This window comes from Protopterus annectens, chromosome 7.part1 (assembly GCF_019279795.1).
Source record: "Protopterus annectens isolate FY-2018-M chromosome 7.part1, PAN1.0, whole genome shotgun sequence".
In the NCBI taxonomy this organism is placed as follows: Eukaryota; Metazoa; Chordata; order Ceratodontiformes; family Protopteridae; genus Protopterus; species Protopterus annectens.
The window spans coordinates 28,942,343-28,966,911 of record NC_056740.1 but is presented as its reverse complement, the minus strand read 5'-3'; the positions used below and the strand labels follow the sequence as shown (position 1 = coordinate 28,966,911).

Below are 24,569 nucleotides of genomic sequence, written 5' to 3'. Positions count from 1 at the left end.
GTAAACCTTGCTTGTATTTTTACTTGAAAATTGTTTAGATTTAAACAAACTTACAAAAAGAACCATGACTGCAAGGAAAACAACCAATCGATCTATCCCCAGTAAGAGTCCATTGTTGGCTAAAAGAACCAGAGCCCTCTCCAATGTTTATAATGATTGAAATGAGACCCAAGAGACCACCCCTTACGATACGAAAATAAGCACGTAGGTTTAAGAAAGTACAGTTGTGTACACTTAGCATAAATGTAGACGTTCGAGTGTATTCACTGTTGCAGTCAACACATTTGGGTTATCTGCTTGCAGTAGCCCTCAGTCGGCCTGATTATCAAAGTCTTGGGTCCTGCGTCGGTTGCAGTCTCATCTTCCATGACGTCAGGTAGTCAGGGGTATAAAGCATGCAGCCGACACCATTACATCAGTTTTACTTGCCCAGGATGTCAGATGCCCCCATAATGGGAAGCAATTATATACAAGGTTACACATCCAACAAAAAAGAAAATGCACCAAACAGCTTTAAGCGTAGTAAAAAAGAATAGAGGTATAGTCAACAGAAGTCAGGGGGGCTGGAGGGAGGGTAACCAGGACTGCAACAGTGAATACACTCAAACATCTACATTTATGGTAAGTGTACACAACTGTACTATGTTCTTCATGGAGGTAATTAGATAGCATTAGGACCAGCTATAAGGCCCTGCAAGACTGCCATGGCAAAGCCAGCCATGGATTTAGAAAAAACTAGCAAGTGGTAATGCTTGGTGAAAGTATGTACAGAACTCCAGGTAGCAGCTTCTAGGATGTCCCTGGTAGGGTCACCTCTGAGAAAGGCTGTAGAGGTAGATGCAGCCCAGGTTGAATGTGGTCTTATCCCCCTATGGGGTAGGTTTTCCATGGGTCTTCTAGCAGAAATGAATGCAATGGCTTATCCACTTAGAAATTATTTGCTTTGAAATGGCCTTCCCCTCTGCCCCTGCAGCAAATGCAACCAGCAGCTGTTCAGATTTCCTGAGAGGTTTAGTCTTGTCCAAGTAGAATCTAAGTTGTATATGCACATCCAAGGAGGCAGTATTCATTCCCCTTTGTTATATGGAATAGAAAAGAAGGGTGGCAAATGAATGGACTGATTAAAGGCCACACTGGATATGACCTTGGGCATGAAGGAGGGATTGGTTCTGAGGGACACCCTGTCCGCATGAAAGATGATGAAAGGCTCTACTGCCATGACAGCCTGTAATTCAGACACCCTTCTTGCTAAAGTGATGGCTAGAAGGAAGGCTGTTTTCCAAGAAAGGAATTTCAACTCTGCATTTGCAGCTGGCTCAAAGGGAGGTAGAGTGAGCTTTTCCAATACAAAGTTACGGTCCCAGGCTGGAGTAGGGGCTCTCCTGGGTGGTCTTATGTTTTTGGCCCCTCTGAGGAACTGCTTCAGCAGTGGATGAGAGAAGAGGGATGGTTCTGTATTGTAATGAGCTGAAATGACGGAGGCATAAATTTTGATGGAGGAAAAGGAATGGCCCTTGTGAAGCATTTCAGTTAAGTATTGAAGAATCTGAGGTAAACTGGACGCTGCTGTACCCTTCCCTTGAGTTTGGCTCCAGGAACAGAATCTTTTCCATTTTTCAGCATAGGATTTTCTAGTACTAGGCCTCCTTGCCTCCAAAATGATATCCATCACTTGCTTACTGAGGGATGGTAAGGGAGAGATCAGGTAATTAGCCAGGATGCCAGGTTCAGGGTTTGAAGCTGTGGGTGCAGAATCTGACCCTCCTGCTGGGACAGCAGGGCAGGGGTCTGAGGCAGGTGCCATGGTGCCAGCAGTGACACACTGCACAAGAGGTGGTACCAGTTTTGACGTGGCCAGTCTGGTGCAATCAGTATTGTCCTTGGTCTGTCCCGTTTGATCTTTAGTAGTACCTTGGAGTGGAGAGGCAGAGGGGGAAAGGCATAAACAGAGAGGTTTTCCCGGGTAAAGGACAGGGCATTCACTTTCCATGCTTGTTTGTGGGGAGTCCTTGTGCAGAATTTGTCCAATTGGTAATTCTGGGAGGAGGTAAACAGGTCCATCTCTGGCTCCCTCATTTGTTTCTCAACATGTTGAATATCTTTGGTTCCAGTTTCCACTCATGTGGGTCCATGAGATTTCTGCTTAGGTCGTCTGCCAGTGTATTCAGCTTTCCTGGCAGGAATTGAGCCTGTAGGTGCATTTGGTAGATCAAGGCTGTGTTCCACAGAGCCATGGCTAGTCTGCAGAGAGGGTATGAGTGGGTTCCCCCTTGCTTATTTATGTATCACATAACAGTAGTGCTGACCGTCTTTACCAATAATTGTCCTGGAAGAATGTGGTCCTTGAAGGCTGTCAGAGCATTCTGTACAGCTAACATTTCTTTTTGAATGATATGCAGGTGCATTTGACTTGGGTTCCATTTGCCCTGAATGCACTGCCCTGCCAAATTAGCCCCCCATGCATAGTCTGATGAGTCTGTTGTTAGGGTTTGGGCGGCAGGGGGTAGAGAGAATGGCAGTCCCTTGTTTTGGTGGCGGGCCTCTGCCCACCAAAGGAACTCTATCTGTAAACAGGGTATGATAGGAATCAGTGATTCCAGATCCTGAGAAAGTTGACACCATAGGTTTTTTAGATACCATTGTAGTTTCCTCATATGCAGTCTTGCATATGGAATTAGTAGAATGCAGGAGGCCATGAACCCCAAGGCTTGCAGTATTTTCCTTGCAGATAGCTGGGTCTTTGTGGCCATTAGTCTAAAATAGGGTGTCAAATAAACTTGTTTCTCTGGCGTGAGGTAGGCCATCTGGGAAGTTGTATTCAAGCTTGCTCACAGGAATACAATTTGTTGGCAGGGTACAATATGTGATTTCTTTTCATTTATGGTGTACCCCAGAGAAGTTAGCAATTTCTTTACAAATGCCAGATGATTTAATAGCATGTCCTGGCTTTCTGCCTGAATTAGACAATCGTCCAGGTATGGGTATAGTTGAATATTTCTTTGCCTGCAAAATGCAATGACTGGAGCTATGCACTTTGTGAATACCCTGGGCGCAGTAGATAAGCCAAAGGGCAGTGCAGAGAACTGATAGTGCATGTAGCCTGCTCTGAAGCGTAGGTATCTTCTGCAAGATTCCCTTATTGGGATGTGCAGGTAGGCTTCCTTTTAAATCCAGTGTTGCCAACCAGGCATCTTTGCCTAGCATTTGAAGCAGCTGATGAGTTAGCATCTTGAATTTTGGGATTACCAAAAATGTGTTTAGGATAGACAGGTCCAGGATAGGATGCCAGGAATTGCCTTTTCTGGGTACCAGAAAAAGTCTTGAGTAAAAACCTTGCCCCCATTCTTCTTCTGGGACAGGTTGAATAGCCCTGATGCTTAAAAGAGAGAGAAAGTACAGTTGTGTACACTTACCATAAATGTAGATGTTCAAGTGTATTCACTGTTGCAGTCATTACATTTGGGTTATCTGCTTGCAGTAACCCTCAGTCGGCCTGACAAAGTCTTGGGTCCTGCGTTGGTTGCTGTCCCTTCTTCCATGACGTCAGGTCGTCAGGGGTATAAAACATGCAGCCAACACCATTACATCAGTTTTTCTTGCCCCAAATGTCAGGTGCCCCCCTAATGGGAAGCAATTAAATCTATAATACAACGATATACTTCCAACAAAAAAAGCAAATACACCAAAAAGCTTTTTGAGCATAGTAAGTGAGAGTAGAGGTATAGCCAAAAGAAGAAAGGGGGCTGAAGGGAGGGTAACCAGGACTGCAACAGTGAATACACTCAAACATCTACATTTATGGTAAGTGTACACAACTGTACTATATTCTTCGCATTTCACGGCTGCAGTCATTACATTTGGGTAGATTCCCAAAGTTAAGGTTGGGAGGAGGAATTTAAATAGAATTAGGACCAGCTATAAGGCCCTGCAAGACTGCAGTGGCAAAACCAGCTCTGGATTTAGAGAAAATTGGCAAATGATAATGCTTGGTGAAAGTATGTACAGAACTGCAGGTAGCAGCTTCTAGGATGTCCCTTGTAGGGACGCCCCTGAGAAAGGCTGTAGAGGTAGAGGCAGCCCTGGTTGAATGGGGTCTGATGCCCTGTGGGATAGGGTTTTCCATGGTGCTTATAGCAGAAATGACTGCAGTGGCCTATCTATTTTGAAATGTTTGCTTTGAAATAGCTTTCCCCTTGTCCCTGCAGCAAATGCCATCAGCAGTTGTTCAGATTTCCTTTGAGGTTTAGTCCTGTCCAAGTAGAATCTAAATTGTCTGTGCACATCTAAGGAGTGCAATATCCATTCCCCTTTTCTCTGTGGGTTAGGGAAGAAGGTAGGCAAATGAATGAACTGATTAAGAGCCACACTGGATACCACCTTGGGCATGAAGGAGGGATTGGTTCTGAGGGACATCCTGTCCCACATGAAAGATGATGAAAGGCTCCACTGCCATAAGGACCTGTAACTCAGATACCCTTCTTGCAGAAGTGATTGCTAAAAGGAAAGCTGTTTTCCAGGAAAGGAATTTTAAATCTGCAGTAGCAGCTGGCTCGAAAGGAGGAAGAGAGTTTCTCCAAGACAAAGATAAGGTCCTAGGCTGGAGATGGAGCTCCCCTCAATGGCCTTAAATTTTTAGCCCCTCTGAGGAACTGCTTGAGCAGTGGGCGAGAGAAAAGGAGAGGAGAGGCTCTGTACTATAATGGGCTGAAATGGCTGAGGCATGAATTTTGATGGAGGAAAAGGACAAGCCCTTATGAAGCATCTCAGTCAAATATTGTAGAATCTGAGGTAAATTGAGCACTGCTGTGCTAATCCCTTGAGATTGGTTCCAGGTACAAAATCTTTTCCATTTTGCAGCATAAGATTTTCTAGTACTAGGCCTCCTAGACTCTAAAGTGATATCAATCACTAATTTACTGAGGGGTGGTAAAGGAGAGATTAGGTAATTAGCCAGACTGCTAGGTTCAAGGTTTGCAGCTGAGGGTGCAGAATCTGGTTCTCCTGCTGAGACAACAGGGGAGGAGTCTGAGGCAGGCACAATGGGGCCAAGCGTGACACACTGCGCAGGAGGGGGTACCAGTGTTGGCGTGGCCAGTCTGGTGCATGGCTTGTCCTGTTTGATCTTTAGTAGTACCTTGGACAGCAGAGGAGGAAAAGCATAAACTAATAGTTTTTTCCAGCTGAAGGATAGAGCATCCACTTTCCAAGCTAATTTGTGGGGAATCCTTGTGCAAAATTTGTCCAATTGATGGTTCTGGGGGGAGGCAAACCGGTCTCTATCTGGGCTCCACCATTTGCTTGTCAACATGTTGAAAGTCCTTGGTTCCAGTTTCCACTCATGTGGATCCATGAGGTTTCTGCTTAGTCCATCTGCCAGTGTATTTAGTTTTCCTGGCAGGAATTGAGCTTGTAGATTCACTTGGTAGCTCAAGGCTGTGTTCCACAATGCCATGGCTAGTCTGCAGACAGGGTAAAAGTGGGTACCCCCCCCCCGCTTGTTTATGTACCACATGGCCGTGGTGTTGTCCATCTTTACCATTAGTTGTCCTGGAAGAATGTGGTCATTGAAGGCTGTCAGAGCATTCTGTACAGCTAACATTTTCTTTTGATTTATGTGTAGGTACATTTAACTTGGGTTCCATTTGCCCTGAATGCAATTCCCTGCCAGGTGAGCCCCCATTCATAGTCTGATGTGTCTGTTAGGGTTTGGGCGGCAGTGGGTATTGTGAATGGTAGTCCCTTGTTTTGGTGGCAGGCCTCTGCCCACCAAAGGAGCTCTAGGCATAAGCAAGGTATGACAGGAATCATAGCTTCTAGATCCTGTGAATGTTGACACCATAGGCTTTTGAGATACCACTGCAGTTTCCTCATATGCAGCCTTGCACATGGAATTAGAAGAATGCAGGAGGCCATGAACCCCAAGGCTTGCAGTATTTGCCATGCAGATAACTGGGTTTTTGTGGCCACTTGTTTGAAGTAGGTTGTCAAATGAGTCAGTTTCTCTGGCGTGAGGAAAGCCATCTGGGAAGTTGTATTCAAGCTTGCTCCCAGGAATATAATTTGTTGACAGGGTACCAAGTGTGATTTATTTTCATTTATGGTGTACCCCAGACAAGTCAGTACCCTTTGTGCAAAGGGCAGATGATTCAAAAGTATGGCCTGGCTTTCTGTCTGAATTAGACAATCATCCAGGTATGGATATATTTGAATATTTCTTTGTCTGCAGAATGCAATGACTGGAGCTAGGCATTTTGTGAATACCCTGGGCACAGTAGATAAGCCAAAGGGCAGTGCAGAGAACTGATAGTGCATGCAGCCTGCTTTGAAGCATAAGTACCTTCTGCAAGAGTCTCTGATAGGGATGTGCAGGTATGCTAAGTCTAGTGTTGCTAACCATGCATCTTTGCTTAGCATAGGAAGCAGCTGGTGAAGAGTCAGGATCTTGAATTTTGGAATCACCAGAAAGGTATTTAGAGTAAAAAGGTCCAGGATAGGACGCCATGTATTGCCTTTTCTGGGCACCAGAAAAAGTCTTGAATAGAAACCTTGTCCCTTTTCCTCTTCTGGTGCCAACTGAATAGCCCCCATGCTTAAGAGAGAGAGTATTTGATTTTGGGCCTCTGCCCACTGATTTGGGGGTAGATTTGGCCACCCGTTTGGTGTTGTTAAGGTGTGGAAGTGAAATCTGTATCCTCGGAACACTATATTTAAAACCCATTTGCCCTGGGTAAGGAGTTCCCAGTTTTTGGCCTGCAGACCAATCTTTCTGCCTAAAGGAGCATTCAGAAGTGCTTGGAAGTTTTAAAAGCAAGTCATTGAGACAGTTTTTCATAGGGGGGAGTCTTACTACTCCCTGATTTGGATGCAGAAAACCCCCACTGCTTAGTCTTGTGTGCATCCCCTGGGACTGACACCTGGGGTTTCTGCTGTGTCTGGGTTTGGCTTGAGAAGACCTGGAAGGGGCTGGAAAGAACCAATTCTTAGAAAGCCAGTGCCTACTAAATCTAGGAGGCTGAACTTGTAAGAAATCTTTAACAGTTTGCATAGATTTAGCTTTATTTTCCATCTTTTTACGAACTTCCTCAGTCTTGTTGCCAAACAGGCGGTCCTGATTTAAGGAAGCATCCAACAATTTAGCTTTAACATGATCAGGCAAAGATTGCTCCTTAAGCCAAGCATGCCTTCTAAGCACAGACCCAGTAACAGCAGCCCTGCAAGAGGCCTCTAATGAATCAAATCCACATTGCAAAGTATGTTTTCCAACCTGTTCAGCAGAATGCATTAAATCCTGTAATTCTTTATCTTCCACACAGTCAGGAATCATCATCATTTTCTGTTTAAGCAATCCAATAACATGTAGCTGATACTTTATCATATGCAACTGGCAGTTTAAAGCCCTAATGGCCAAGGTTGCAGAAACCTTCTTACCCAATCTATCCAGCGTCCTGGAATCTCTATCAGAAGGGGTAGGATTTTAACAGTAGAAGCCTTAATGCCCTTGGGTCCCTGTGAAATAGTCTTTGGATCCGCAATAGGATTTTTAAAAACAAACTTGTGTGAATCAGGAACCCTGTAATATCTGTCAGATTTTCTTGGAGCAGGAGGCAAAGAATCAGGGGCCAAACTAGATTCCGAAAAGCATCATCAACAATGTCTAGTACAGGAGGAATAGCTAAAGGCCTATGCTGAGGCAGGAGTAAGAAATCCCGAAGCCTCTCTTTTGAATCAGAAAGTCCTGGCTTTCCCAGTGGAAATTCTCCCTTAGAGTATGTAAGGTTTCACAAAAAGAAAAATCCTCTGGAGGGGAAGCAGAGGGAATAGACTCCTCTGCATCACAATCCTCATAAGTAGATAAGGGCAAATCCAGATCATCAGAAGAATCAGAAATATCAGAATCCTGGTCAGAAGATTCATAAACTACTTCAGTCCTAGGTCTCTTAGAAGGGGTAGGTTGGCTTCCCCTGATTAGGGTATAAGATCTTCAAGTCATTCTTATTTGTTTTTTAGGCATAAAAGCCTGAGCATGCGGCCTGGGCGTCGTTTTTTTAGGCTGGTTTGAGATTTAGACCTAAATGAAGAAGGAAGCGTCAGTTTAATATGCAAGTCCATAGGCATGAATACACCCTCAGAAGCCGGTGCCTGCACAGCGTCTCCGAACCCAAAGGTAGAGACATCCACGGGTTCCATAGTTGAAGCATCTCGCGGCATACTGGACTCCGAATGGGTCTCGGTAGAGGCCTGCGAAATCAGAAGTAGCGGGTATTGGAGGCTGCAAAAGCACCTCACTGAGTACTGGCAAACTGACTGGCTTAGGAGAAGCATCATTGGCAGTTTTGGACCCCGGCGGCCTGTCTCTGTCTTTATCTTTGCGTTTTTTCAAAATCCTGGTAGTCAGATGGCTAACCGATGACATTTCTGGATAATTAAACAGAGAACTGAAATATTTAGAGGCAAAAATATACAGACGACAGATAGTGCGCTGATTAAATAAAAAGCACAAAACTGAGAGCAAGGTACGTTGTGGTCAGGGCCTATGCAAGGAATATTGTACGAATTAAAATCTTTATGAGGTATTTGCTTTCCACAAGTAATGCAATTAACTTTTACTGACATCGGTAAGGAGCAAGAAAAAGTTTCCCCAACGGGGTACTTGGCTTTAGTTGAAGACTTTGGTTCTGAAACTCGAAAACGAAAATTTCAGGATTCTGCCTAACAGCACTTGCGAACTGCTTCTGCTTCGGGCACCGAACGGCACGGCAAGAAAGACTGATGTAATGGCGTCAGCTGCATGTTTTACACTCCTGATGACCTGACGTCATGGAAGAAGGGATAGCAACCGACGCAAGACCCTAGACTTTGTTTAATCAGGCCGGACGGCTACTGCAAGCAGATAACCCAAATGTAATGACAGCAACAGTGAAACACAAAAAATATCTTGCTTTTGAGCCTCTACCCAGTGATTTGGGGGTAGGTTTGGCCAACCGTTTGGGGTTGGTAAGGAGTGGAAGTGGAATCTGTATCCTTGGGAAACTATATTTAAAACCCATTTGTCCTGGGTAATGAGTTCCCAATTTTTTGCATGCAGGGCAATCTTTCCTCCTAAAGGAGCAGTCCGTTGAACAGGGCTTGGAAGGTTTAACGTTAAGTCATTGAGACAGTTTACCACAGTGGGGAGTCTTACTACTCCCTGCTTTGGAAGTGGGAGCCCCCCACTGCTTAGTCCTGTGAGTACTTTCGGACTGAAGCCTGGGTGTTCTGCTGGTTCTGGGTTTGGACTGAGAAGGCCTGGAAGAGGCAGGAAAGGACCAATTTTTAGAGGGCCAATGCCTACTAAATCTGGGAGGCTGTACTTGCAGGAAATCTTTAACAGTTTGCATAGATTTAGCTTTATCTTCCATGTTTTTAAGTACTACATCTGCTTTGTTGCCAAACAGGTGGTCTTGCTTTAAGGGAGCATCCAATAATTTAGCTTAAACATGATCTGGCAAAGATTGCGCCTGACCGCAGCCCTGCAAGAAGTCTCTAATGAATCAAAACCACATTGCAAATGTTTTCCAACTTGTTCAGCAGAATGCATTAAATCCTGTAATTCTTTATTTTCAGCACAGTCAGAAATCAACATCATTTTCTGTTGAAGCAATCCAATGATATGCTGCTGATACTTTAATGCTGATACTTTAACATATGAAAAGTACAGTTTTGTACCTACCATAAATGTAGATGTTCGAGGATCCACATTGCTGCAGTCCTAACTATTGGGTAGTCCGCTGTCCAGTCGGCCCGAATACCAAAGTATATGGCTGGTCAGGCGCATTAGACTGACGCCAGTACGTCAGGGTACTAATGCGCATGACCGACGTCATATCCTCAGTCTTTTCTTGCCCCAGATGTCAGAAGACCCTGAAAAGATAAGGCCAAAAACCAAAAACTCCCAACATACCTGCACCAAAATATATATATACAAAATATACAAAATTAGCAGAATATAACCTCACCTACACAACCACCCCTAAACACGGGAAGGAGGGAGTTGGACTGCAGCAATGTGGATCCTCGAACATCTACATTTATGGTAGGTACAAAACTGTACTATGTTCTTCATTCCACATTGCTGCAGTCCTAACTATTGGGTAGAATCCCAAAGCACAGGTAAGGAGGCTGGCAAATCATAAGGAAGCAGGAACTGACAACATGCCCTGCAAAATAGCTGTGGCAAAACCAGCCCTAGACTTAGAGTAGAGAGGAAGGTGATAATGCTTAGAGAAAGTATGCACTGAACTCCAAGTAGCTGCCTCCAAAATATCCTTAGTTGCCACCCCTCAGAAATGCTGTTGAAGTGGCAGTAGCCCTAGTGGAATGAGGCCTAATCCCAGCTGGAATCTCCTTGCCATGATGGGAATAACAAAATGTAATGCAACACCCAATCCATCTAGAAATAGTTTGTTTTGACACAGGCTTGCCCTGAGAACTCAAAGCAAAAGAAACAAACAACTGCTGAGACTGCCTAAAATCCTTAGTCCTGCTCAAATAATAACAATTGCCTGTGTACATCTAAAGTGTGCAAAATCTTTTCCTCTTTATTTTGGGGATCTGCATAAAACGTAGGCAAATGAATAGTTTGGTTTAAAGCCACACTAGAAACCACCTTAGGCATAAAGGAAGGATTAGTACGTAAAGATACTCTATCCTTATGTAAAAAGATAAAAGGCTCCACTGCCATAAGGGCCTGCAACTCAGAAACCCTTCTTGCAGAAGTAATGGCCAACAAAAAAGCAGTCTTCCATGACAAGTATTTCAATTCAGTAGTAGCCGCTCAAAAGGTTGTAGAGTAAGTTTCTCCAACACAAAATTGAGATCCCAAGCAGGAGTAGGAGCTCTACGTGGGGTCTTATATTCTTTGCCCTCTAAGAAATTGCTTGAACAAAGGATGCGAAAACAGCGGTGGGTCACAATCATAGTGAGCTGAGATTGCTGCAGCATGAATCTTAATGGAAGAGAAAGACAAACCTTTGTCCAATAACTCAGTAAGATATTGAAGAGCCACACTCAAATTTGGCTCAGAAATCTCCAAATTGTTTGCTGCACTCCAAAATAAAAATCTCTTCCATTTTTCTACTTTCCTTGTACTAGGTCTCCTGGCTTCCATAATCACATTTAAAACTTGTTGAGGAAGTTGAGACCTGCTGTCTTTCAAAACAGAATATGCCAGGCTGTTAGATGAAGAGAGTGAAGCTTGACATTGAGCAGGTGACCTTCTCTCTGAGACAACAGGTGTGGAATCAAGGGTAAAGGCCATGGAGGCTTCTTTACCAGACTCAGTAATGGGTACCAGTGCTGCGAGGCCAATCTGGAGCTATTAAATCATCCTTCGCTTGTCATGTCTGACCTTTACAAGGACCTTTGGAAGAAGAGGCAGAGGTGGAAACGCATACACACGAAGATTTTTCCAACTGAAAGAAAGAGCATCCACTTTCCAAGCTGTGTGATGAAACCTCTTTGTGCAAAAGTTTGGCAGCAGGTGGTTTAGTGGAGAAGCGAACAGATCTATGTCTGGAGTTCCCAGGACACTGTCAACTTTGAAATACATGAAGATCCAGTTTCCACTGTGGGGATCCATGATTTGTCTGCTTAACACATCTGCTAAGGAGTTCTGTGCTCCGCAGAAACCTTGCCTGAAGAGTTAGTTGCAAGCTGAGTGCAGTCTCCATAAAATCATTGCTTGCCTGCATAATGGGTAAGAATGTGTTCCCCTTGTTTGTTGATGTACCACATGACAGTTGTGTTGTCTGTTAGAATCAACACCTGCCCTGGAAGAAGTAACTCCTTGAAAGCCATTAATGCAAACTGGACTGCTAACATCTCCTTCATGTTGATATGTAGATGCTGTAGTCTGGCAGGCCACTTGTCTTGTATCCACTTTCCATTTAGATGAGCTCCCAAGCAATGTCTGAGGCATCTGTCGTTAGAATTTGACTCGCCTGGCCGGGTCACAGAGAGTCCCTTGTTTAGGTGACATTCCTGAGCCCACCACAAAAATTCCTTTTGAATGCAAGGTATTATTTGAATGACAGTGTCCAAATCCTGGCAGTGCTGTGTCCATACATTTTGAGATACCATTGTAGCTTCCTCATATGCAGTTTGGCATTGGGAAGCACCAGAATACAAGATGCCATGAACCCTAAGGCTTGAAGGACTGTCCTTGCAGTCAGCCGGACTGAAGAGATAGTTGATGGAAGTAACTGGAAAGATTTTTGTTTGTCCGGGGTTAAAAGGCCATCTGGGCTGCTGTATTCAGTCTCACACCCAGAAAGCACATGTCTTGAGAGGGTACTAGACTGGACTTTATTTCGCTCACAGAATACCCTAGGCATCTTAGCACTGCTATGACATATTCCAAATGCTGTAGAAGGTCCTCCTTTTCTTGAGCCAGAATCAGGCAATCGTCCAAGTAAGGATAGATTTGAATTCCTTTTAGCCTGAAGTAAGCTATCACTGAGCCAGAACCTTTGTGAATACTCTGGGCGCGTAGATAAGCCAAAGGGCAATGCAGAGAACTGATAATGAGAATTTCCAGCTCGAAACGCAGATACTTTCTGCAACTTAGTCTTATAGGCACATGAAGGTAAGCTTCCTTGAGATCTAAAGTTACCATCCAGTGATCTTTGCCCAGCAGGGGTAAAAGCTGTTGTAACGCCAACATTTTGAACTTGGGAATGTCCAGATAAGTGTTGAGGATAGATAAATCCAAAATTGGTCTCCACGTGTTCCCTTCTTCGGTACTAGGAACAGGCGAGAATAAAATCCTAGGCCCCTGGCACAGGACGGAACCGCTGAATGGCCCCTATTTGGAGTAACAGAGAAATTTGCTTGTGAGCCTCTTGTCTTTGTAGAGGAGGAATGTCTGGCATGCCTTTGAAAGGAGGCAAGGTATGGAAATAAAACCTGTAACCGTGGTGAATGATATCCAGAACCCATCTGTCTTGGGTAATTAAATCCCAATTTTCTTTGAAAAGAGACAGTCTTCCTCCCAACGGTGCTGCCAGGCGAGAATGAACTGGCAGCTGAAAAGGCAGGTCATTGGGTCTGCTAAAGGACTGACCCCTGCCCTCACCAGAAGTCTGAGCAGGAGAACTCCCTGTCCTAGGCCTAAAACAACCCTGAGCTCTGCCCCTACCACGCCTAGACCTACCCCTAGACTGGGAATCATAAGCAGGATAAGTCCATCCCTTAGCAGGCCAATTTCTACTAAACTTGGAGGCTGCACCTGCAAAAATCTTTAACAGTTTGCATAGACTTAGCCTTGTCCTCCATTTTCTTCAAAACTGCTTCTACAGGCTAACCAAACAACACATCAGACTGCAAAGGAGCATCCAAAATCCGTGTCTTAACATCCTCAGCTAAATTCTGATCTCTCAACCAGGCGTGCTCACAAGAACAGAACCAGTGGCAGCCACCCTGGAGGAGGCCTGCACAGCATCAAAACCACATTGCAAGGAATGTTTACCCACCTGTTCAGACACATGAACTAAATCCTGCAACTCTTTACACTCAATACCTTCCGCCAGAGCATCCACCTTAGATTTCAACTGTGAAAGAAGATAATTCTGATATTTTAACATGTGAAACTGACAATTCAACGCCTCATGGCTAAAGTGGAAGAAGTATACACTTTCTTTCCCCATCTATCCAAAGCCCTTGCCTCTTTATCAGGAGGGACAGGATTTTTAACAACTGAGGCCTTCACACCTTTAGGCCCCTGAGAGACAGTTTCCGGTCTGCCCTAGGACTCTTAAAAGATACTTATGAGCTTCAGGCACCCTATAATACCTATCCGGTTTAACTGGGGCAGGAGGCAAAGAATCAGGATTCAGGAAGCCTCTGCAAAACATCTTCCACCACATTCAAAACAGGAGGTATAGCTAAAGGCCTATGCTGGGGTAAAACAAGAATTCCTAAGCCTTTTCCTGGAATCAGAGAAATCTTGACCTTCCCATTTAAAATGCTCCCTCATGGAATGCAGAGTCTCTGAAAATGAAAAATCCTCAGGAGGAGAAGCTGAAGGAGTAGAATCATCCACATCAGAATCAGAATAAGGAGGGTACTCCTGCAAGTCTTCAGAAGACTCAGAAGCCTCCGAGCATTGCTCAAAACTCTCAAACTCAGGTTCCACCCTAGGCCTCTTATCAGGAGGGGCATAGAACCCTTATCATAGTAATCAAATCCTCTGCCATTTTAAGCATATGTTTAGGCAAAGACCGGCACTAGGAGAAACCCCACTGAAGCAAAAACGGCCTGCCCTCAAAGAAGCCTTGGAAACAGAAGGGAGGCTCTAACCACCTTAGGAAGAGGGAAGAACAGCCACCTGAGAAGCCCTCAGCCTGGCCTACTTCCTGAGAGGATACATCCTGTAACAGTAAAGTCTCCCTGAGACTCCAAAGAAACACCTGCAAAACCTCCGCTCCACTGAGTTTTCTAAAGAACCGACGCCTGGGACTGCCGGTTCTTCCACTCTAGGCTTTGCTGTTTTGTCCTTTTTAGCGTCAAGCCGGAGCATCCGACGGCATTTTATAATTACAACGCTTCCCAAACACTAACCTGGCACAGTCTAACCTTCTCTTAATAGTGCTGTTAAATCTAGCACAAGAGCGGCATCCAACAACGCCGTGCTCAGGGCCTAAAGAAGGTCTACACAAAGTATGGTAATCCCTATGAGGTATCTGTTTCACAAGAAATACAGTTATTCACTTTTTCTGACATCCGTTAAATACTGAGGCAAGAAAAACAAAATATTCCCAACGGGTACTTAGCCAACTTTGATTCGGGTCTGAAACTCTGGCTTCAGAAACTTTCAGAACGCCAACCTGCACTCGCAAAATTGCTTCTGCATCGGACCATGCGGCAAAAAAGACTGAGGATATGACGTCGGTCATGCGCATTAGTACCCTGACGTACTGACGTCAGTTCATCGCTAATCGCCTGACCGACGTCAGCCATATACTTTGGTATTCGGGCCGACTGGACAGCGGACTACCCAATAGTTAGGACTGCAGCAATGTGGAATGAAGAACATCTTTCAGTTTAAAGCCCTAATGGCCAAAGTTGCAGAAGTGTATACCATCTTACCTCATCTATCCAGCACTCTGGAATCTCTATCAGAAGGGGTAGGATTTTTGCAGTAGTAGCCTTAATGCCCTTGGGTCCCTGTGAAATGGACTCAGGATCTGCAGTAGGATTTTTAATGAGGAACTTGTGAGAGTCAGGTACCCTGTAATACTGATCAGGTTTTCTGGGAGCAGGAGGTAAAGTGTCAGGGGCCAGGCTAAATTCCGAGAAGGTATCATCTACAATGTCCAGTACAGGAGGGATAGCTAAAGGCCTGTGTTGAGGCAGGAGTAAGAATTCCCCAAGCCTCTTTTTGTAGTCAAAGTAATCCTGGCTTTCCCAGCGAAAATGCTCCCCTAAAGGTATGCAAGGTTTCACACCAAAAGAAAAATCCTCTGGAGGGGAAGCAAAGGGAATGGAGTCCTCTGCATCAGAATCCTCACAGGTAGATAAAGGCAAATCTTGGTCATCAGAGAAAAAAGAAATTTCAGAATCCTGATCAGAAGAATCAGAAGGAAAATCAGTCCTTGGTCTCTTTAGAGGGGGAAGGGTGGCTTCCCCTGATTAGAGTAATAAGGTCTTCAGCCATTCTTATTTGTTTTTTAGGCATAGGGGCCTGACCACGCAGTCTGGGCGTCGGTTTTCTAGGCATGGATCGAGTTTTAGGCCTTGAAGGAGAAGATGGCGTCGGTTTAATATGCAAGTCTGTAGGCCTGAATACACCCTCAGAAGCCGGTGCCTGCACAGCGGCTCCAGACCCATCCAAGGTAGAGACATCCGCAAGTTCCACTGTCGAAAAAGCATCTCGCCACATACCGGACTCCGAATGGGTCTCAGTAGACGCCTGCGAATCTGAAGTAGTGGGTATTAGGGGCTGCGAAAGCGCCTCACTGTGTATCGGAGAACTGGCGACTAGCTTAGGAGAAGCATTGTTGGCAGCTTTGGACCTATGCAGTCTATCTCTGTCTTTATCTTTGCGTTTTTTTCGGAATGGCGGTAGTCTGGTGGCTTACCGAAGCCATTTCTGGATAATTCAACAGAATACCAAAATATTTGGATGAGTAAATGAACTGACGACGAACAGTATGAGGTTTGAATAAGGCACAAAACCGACCGCGAGGTACGTCATGGTCTGGGCCTAAGCAAGGAATGCAGTACGAATGAAAATCTTTATGAGGTATTTGCTTTCCACAAGAAATACAATTGTTAACTTTTACTGCCATCGGTTTAGAGCAAGAAAAAGGATCCCCAACGGGATACTTAGCTTAGCTGAAGACTTTGGATCTGAAACTCAAAACGAAAATTTCAGGAGTCGGACAACCGGCACTTGTGAACTGCTTCTGCTTTGGCACCGCACGGCAAGAAAGACTGATGTAATGGTGTCGGCTGCATGCTTTATACCCCTGACTACCGGACGTCATGGAAGATGAGACAGCAACCAACACAGGACCCAAGACTTTGATAATCAGGCAGACTGAGGGCTACTGCAAGCAGATAACCCAAATGTGATGACTGCAACAGTGAAACATGAAGAACATCCTCAAAGCACATCATTTGCTAATATATTCCAATGTCACTCAATAATGTCCCTAATAACATTAATATTACACCCAAACGTGGTCACAAGTATCCGGGTTAGATTTCTCCTGATATTCCAATAGATCTGACCTATTTTGTTCAGAAGCCCAATTACTGGCAGATATAATGTTGTTATACCATCCCTGATCTGAAATCTACGAATCAGATCTTGTTGAAAAAATTCATAACTATCTGGAGTGGAACAAATACGTCTAATGCATAGAAACTGTGATTTGGGTATGTTCCTAACAATGTGACGTGGATGGAGGCTGGTGGAGAATAAATTATTATATTCAGGATATTTGCGAAAGCCCTGAGTACTAAGAGTATCATCTAAATTCCTGGTAACAATAACATCCAGGAATTTAATTTGCTTACACTCACAACTGAGTGTAAATGCAATACCCCATTTATTATCATTGAGATACTGGACAAATTCCAATAGATATGTCTTATCCGCCCGCCATACCATCCAACAGTCATCCAGGTATCGCCTCCATATATCTATTTCACCCATAAAGATGTTGTGGTTATCATCATATATGAGATGATCTTCCAGGAATCCCATAAATAGGTCCGCATAAATGGGGGCAAAAGAAGCCCCCATAGCATACCCTGTACCTGCCAATTACATTCGCTGTGGAAATAGAAAACATTTTTGGACAACATGTTCTGCCAAACATACCAGTAAGGCATTAAATACTAAAGGATATACATCTGCCTTATCCAACCAATATTGTAGGGCTTCCAAGCCTGCTCAATATGGTATGTTGGTATAAAGAGCCATAACATCTAATGTACAAAGTAGCCAATTAGGATCCAACTGCATATCAGATATTATTTTGAGAAACTGTGTGGTATCTTTAATTCTTGATCTTACTAACTTTAATAAAGGTTGCAAATAGTGTCAAAAAGATTGACAGAGGCTCAGTGAGAGCCTGTGCCAGAAACAACTGGCCTCCCCAGTGGTTTATACCAATTTTTTTGTATCTTCGGTAATAAATATAAATACTGCCTTTGGAGGTCCACCACTGTTAGATGTTGTGCAACAGAATCATTAATGATACCTTCTTCCACAGCCTTCTGAATAAACACATCAATTTCTTGCTTAAATCTAGTAGTGGGATCAAGTGGCATAAGCATGTAATGCCTTGCATCTGTTAATTGCCTTTGGGCTTCAGAAAAATAAGCCCAATCCATTACAACAACCGCCCCACCCTTATCGGCTGGCAAAATCACTATGTTCTTATTGTTACTCAAATTATTAAGAGCCTGCTGTTCAACAGCTGAAAGGTTGTGTAGTAGTATTTGAGATTGACTCATCCTAAAAAGTGTAAATCTTTAAGAACTGAATCTTGAAAATAGAAACATGTTTGTTCACTGGGGACATAAATGTGGACTTGTGAAACCTAAAGTCAGCAGATTTTCGAGACTGATTATTATTAACAAAATACAATCTTAGATTAAGCAGACGACAAAATGCCAACACATCGTTTGCTAAAGTTCCTTCACCCACAAAAAAAAAAAAAAAAAAGGAACAGGGACATAATTCAAACCTTTATTCAAAAGTTGTCTCTCCACATCCATTAATTAAACAGAGGAAATACTGTGAACATTGTAAAAATCATTTACCGAGGTATTAACACCTAGAGCAAGGTTTCCACATATTCTGTTTTCCTATGTTTTCTTCCACCCCTGTGTTTCCTATACCTAAAGGGTGATTAACATTACACTGTTTTTTTGGAGTTAGTTGATCCTTACATTCTACATCTGTGGCTGAAGAAGAATCCTCACCTGAAGTGCTACTATAATTACTTTTAGATTTTTTGAGTCTAGATCTATGCTGCTTCCTTTTACGCATAATTTTCAAGGTATCTAAATTAGAAAACTTGACACACTTATTAGATCCAAAAGGCTTACCTCGATGGTAATCCCCCATATCCCTGTTAAACTTCTGGATTTTTTTGTCCTTAAGCAGTTTCTCCAGCATCAGCAAATCCTTTTTAACTGATTAAAGCAAGTAAAGCAAGTAATATAATAGGTCTCCCCTTCATAGACATTGACTTCAGTTATATTAATATCAATCATATGCTCATAATAAGCCAACAAAATGTTGACAAAGCCCATTGAGGCACTTTGTTGGGCTCTAGCCTACTCCTCAGCCAGGGTATCAATATGACCTACCAACGGTTGAATCCGTATTCTTAATCCCCTAGAGGTTATGCCTTTAGCCTGGTAGGCTTTGAAAAGTTTTAAATGCCAAACATTCGTTCTAAGCATTTTCATACGTGCGGTGGTGGTGCTGTGGTAGCGTTGTCACCTCACAGTAAGATGTTGTCCTGTTCAATTCTCAGCTAGAGCGTCTTCTGTGTGGAGACATGCGTGAATGGGCGTACCTTCGTTGAAGGTTGTGCGTCAGGGCCAGCAACTCGACGCGTAAAAATCTACTGCCAATCATTAGCGGACCGGAGTTCCTCTGTGGCGACCCCTAACCGGGAAAAGCCGAAAGACACAACAAAAGTTAACCTATTAAAAGATGGATTACACAAACTATCTGGATCACTAATATTTACATCTACCACATTCTGACACAAATCTGTTAAACCAAAAACCTGCAGGTCATTTTTATCTGCTGAAAGACCTTGCAAAATAGTTATTAAATCCATAATGGACTAGTTGTTAAACACTATAGTCATATAATAAATCTCAAAAAAATATAAAAAAAAATGACAAAAATAAGTCAAGCCGTAATGCTATGTAATGCCTGTCAAATAAATGAACACCTCCGAACGCAACACTCTCCAAACCTAAATGTCGAAACGAACGGTCAGAATATTGAGCGCAACATCGAATTCGACATTTCCGGTTGCTCAACCACCAAAACAAGCACCATCATGAGTCGAGAAGGGGGGGTATTAGCCTAGCTGGTGTTCAAGGATTCGGTGTTTGAAAATTCGACATTCCATCGGACAACTCACGTTCACCTAAATGCGTACATACTAATGTATATATATATATATATATATATAAAATAGCAATAGCCAATGAAAAATATTTAGACATACAAACTCGTCTTGTAATTAGTAATTAAGACCCATATTACATTACATAAAGCCAATAAAAAGACTAAGATTAATAGTAACTGGGTCGAATAAATCAAGTGCAATAGCTAGTACTATACTGTAACAATTCAAAATAACACAGTGATGCAGTACTTTAAGATATACATGAGACCCAAAATGTTAAACAGTTGAAACCTGTTCAAAAAATGAACGTAATATACCTCCATTACCACTTACAAAATTAATTTAAGGGGACAAATATACACAACATGTATCAAAATGTCAACAATTATCCGGTACAATACAAAAACACCACAAATTGTCGCTATAAATGTAAGTTCAAAACTACATTCCAATTTAAAATCTCACTTCCAGCTGATGTAACATAAGTTAAACAAATTATTCATAATCTGCATCCGTTGTACATGGAAGGTAAGTTGTCCACAATTGTTCTGATAATTATCAGAATTTACTCCCTGGTCCCAAACGCACTTTAAGTAGGCCAATAATTAGTCTCCGTAACAACTGAAAAATTGTCCACCAAAGAGAATAGCATTAATAACTGGTCTCCAAATCCAAGCAACAGGAAAAGTTCTTATCAGGGGAAATCCAGCATCCGTAATGATGATCAGAAGACATCAGTCCCAATCGCAGACCTCAGTTCTTCCCAACATAGCTGTTCTGATGATAATCCTCCAATATAACATCTGTGCCACACAAAAAGTTTGTATCCGGAAGAACCCAGCCTTCGTAACAATAATTAGATCATGCCAGTCCCAATAACAGATCACAGTTCTTCCCAATGCAGCTATTCTAATAAATTCTTATAATATAACATCCCACAAACCAAAAATGAACAGATATAACCATCTTCAACTCTAAAATTTGCAGCAAACCAGTCCCCCTGTTGTCAAAAACAATATATGCATACATAATTGATGAAAAACAATTGCCAAGTCTTTGCTAGGCTGATACTGGTGTGAACTAAACAATCCAGATGCGATATCTCCACCAACAAAGAATGTACGATAAAATCCAACGAAGCAGACCAAAAGGTGATACAGCCACAGAAATATATGGTATACACACTCAAAGCCAACATTGAGGACGCCGAAATCCAAACCTAAAACAGCCTCGCTTGTATGGCTGGTGCAAACGGCCAAAAAGCATAAATCCCAACAGAAGAAGAGGCCAGCACCAAACTGAGTGAGAATCAATATTTATTAAAACGTGGCAACATCAAAATAGTCAGACTGGTTTTGGCAAAACCTGCCTTCCTCAATGACAAAGTACAAATGCATAAAAAACATGTGTACCTATACATAAGAAAGTAAACCAACTCAAGGCTGGGGTGCTCTTCCACAGCTTTGAACCAGGTCTAAAAAGATCTTCGGAGGGCTTGCCCCCCCCCTGCACCCCTCACATCCCTGCAAACTATATACATATTGTATACCAACTCCAAGATCACACAATAGTGAAGAGATGGCAATTTTCCAGACCCTACCGTACTACAATTTCACAGAGAGTAACAGTCCATCTGAAAAATAAGGGGAAAAAATGTTTGTTCTTTTGAACATTCATTCTTATCAACTGCAACTGTTGAAATATATATATCACATGCTTTCAACATATTACTCCATGTTCACATGTCATTACTTCTACAGATATTCAAAGAATATAGGGATCTGTGTTGTATTATACTATATTCTTCATATGCTGCAGATGAATATGGCACTATCAGTATATGTGTTTAGAGGTAAGATGTGCTGGAAACAGTTTTGCGAAATGTTATGGTACAGTTTATATTCCAGTACTGAGAGTCATTCATCCTGAAGCGTGTCTGACAAGTTACAGGCAGCATATTACACACACTACTGCTCATACCTGGCCTGTAAGGGAATCTGATTCATGTCATAGGACACCTGCTGATATAAAGGTAGTGGCCCTGTCTGTATGGGACTGCACTTTCCAACATAAAAGTAAGCACCATTGCTCAGGTTTTAGTGCAACTTATGACACACAGCTGGTGTTGCACATCATCTGAAAGTGCACTTACTGATATGTGGGACATGCACTGGCTTTAACACTGCACTTGCCAACACATAGCTTGTCGTACACAGTCCTAAATGAATTACGTGGCTTTGGTGAGGCATGTGTACTGTATGTGGGATGACTATTTCTTCTGAAAGCAATGCTTGAAGTCTGCAAATGAATACTTCTATTGTCTTTAGTGGTCTTAAAAGTTTTTTGTCCGTTTTCGTACGTGTTCATCATTAAATTCAGTCTGCATATTCACTTACTGTCTGCAGTACTGAGTCACAGGATATTACTGTGCGGCTGACTACAAAGAATACACCAAGATGATGAAATTCTACCAGAGAATCATCACCTCCCCTTCCCTTATTACCTCTGAGTCACAACACTTGTAAACAAAGTTTACTGAGCTTCCCACTAAATTCAGAATCAGACCCGCTGTCTTTTCTTTCACGCTGGTTGTGTTCTTTGTAGAAAAAAAAAACAGCACCATAAAGTTTTTGTGAGAAGACTTTCTATGGTTGGCGTTATCAATCTTTAGCTATGGAAGCCTGCCTTTTCCTAGTTCCTTTCCTTAGTTTTCTCCTTTTCCAAAAAGAAGAGCTCTTAGCAAACTGCTCTCTCACTCCCCCCCACCCCTGCTTTCTGTAGTTCTACCACTACTCCTCTCTAGATCTTTCTCTAACCTGGCTGATATTGAAGTTGGTGATTTGGGCTGCAGTATGCCATCTTCAGCTCTAGTCCCCCTGCTGATAAGAATCATCATCAATACAGAGCAGCTAAACATCTTTTGACAAGAACAGCAGTGGCAAAGGATAGAATGCTAAGGTCCCAAACAACCAAAGTGGGGAGGGCTTGTACAGAGATCTGCCTTCTGCACCCCACACTTGCGACTGAAGTGGTTTACTCCAAAAAAATCAATATCAAGTGGCCAATTGCAATATGCACTTAATGAGAAATAATTAATACTGTACCATGTACCTCTGCTGAAAAGAATTGCAGAGAAGGTGGAGGCTGTTCTGCTTCTAAGACAAAGGGTGATGCATCAACTAGAACAGCGGTACATTTGTTTTGGAGTTTGCTTCAAAACATCTGATAGCTTTCCTATGAACATTTTTTTTTCACAGCACACACTGGCTAACTCCTATTGCCTCAAACTAGAATGTCAGAACTGCTTTTTTTCCCCTTTAGAAGTTAGTAAGATCTATGCAGCCCCCCCCCCATAACAAGAAAGATGAAATGTACCACAGCGTCTACAATGCAAGAGCCTCTGGGAGAAAAAATGTTTTCCAGAACCTAGTAGTTTGAGGAAAATCCTTCACAGTACCCTAAATTAATAAAATGTTAATGACAGTGTCAACAAAAGAAAACATCAGATTTGCATTTTGCAAGTGAAAAAATATCTAACAAAGAAAAGAACCGAGGATGCTAAGAAATCTATTGACCTTTCAAGAGAAGACTCAAGTACCACACAGCACAAAATTGTTAATACTTTAAAGGCAGTTGCTTGAGAAAAGTCCTCCCTGCTCAACTACACCCCTGGAAGAGAAGTGATGACTGAAAATGAAAGACAACACAGCCCATGCACTTATTATACATGCATATGCACAAACGTGTGTTGTGTGTATACAGTTAGCATTCACAACAAAGGGCTGAAAAGCTGAATATTTGGATTCATGTATAAAATCAAACCGGCTTTTGATATATTTGTAGGTCTATATTATTTGCTTATTTTTTATGCAGCAGTGACAGCTTTGTTCCCATTTCAATACAAAAAAATAAATAAAAAGAAATTATCAGTTGTATTTACAAAATATATGAACATCCCTTTCCTATCATACAAAAACTCTAAGTGAAGCAAAGAACTTCACAGATTCATTTTTATAATCCTTACCTGTGGTCTGGCATTTGCTACATCCAGGTCATGAAGTGTAACATCTTGAATGATTTCTTTTTTTTTGTGCACGTCTCCTTTTGGCAGAGGTACATACTCTTCAGCTTCAAGGTCAAATTCCGTGGCATATGTATCACACCTGCCCTGTCTCTAAAAGACCAGAAAGACAGGAATTAGTAAAAGAAATGTACAGGTGCACATTGAAGCTTAATGCCAAGCTCCACAACACAAAAACAAAGACAATGGTCTCATTTCACAAGTACTATGGTTTCATGACAAGCTTCTGTCAACAGTTAAGACTACAATCTTTTGCATTCTTGGCAAGGAGTTTCTTTACCAACCAAACTAAAAGAAAAGAAAATACTGAAAGTCTCCAACTCTCTTCTTTATTAGCTGTATTCAGAATAAAATAACTCCATGTGCACACAATGTTTACAAGGGATGCACATACAAAATGAAGCCCTGAAAAACAAGTCAGTCAACACTGTGTGAGGACAACTTTTGTTACAGTCTCTTATTCACTTCTGAGCTGGTCAACAGGAAAATATGAAGACTAAACAGCTAATATAATAAGGGAAAATTCCAAAATTAGGATCACCATCTCCCTCCCACATGTGGTACCTGCACCAAAATGCCACAGTAAGCTAGAACCAATGCATGTGTTAATCATGTGAAGGTCAAGACTATTAACATTAATAAATAATTCATCCCGAAAGTCTATATAGGAATCAGGAACCCAATGTTATCAAAAAGACATTGATGTCTGCAAATATCAACACCTGTTTAACAGTGTCAGTCCTCAAAGACAAAATATATTTTAAGGCGAACTGAAGTTTTGTAAAAGTGCTTAAATGAACACTACAATACAAATGCAAAGTTCTTCTAAGTTAACAAAGATG

At 42.4% G+C, this 24,569-nt stretch overlaps 1 protein-coding gene across 1 annotated transcript in view; it reads right to left on the bottom strand.

The window, feature by feature from the left end:
• RUVBL1 (RuvB like AAA ATPase 1) overlaps positions 1-24,569 on the bottom strand; it is an 876,627-nt gene that overhangs the window by 621,664 nt on the left and 230,394 nt on the right. Inside the window, exon 6 of the mRNA XM_044078536.1 lies at positions 23,671-23,820. Within this exon, the coding sequence (XP_043934471.1) occupies positions 23,671-23,820 (150 nt within the window). The remainder of the gene's footprint in view (positions 1-23,670; positions 23,821-24,569) is intronic.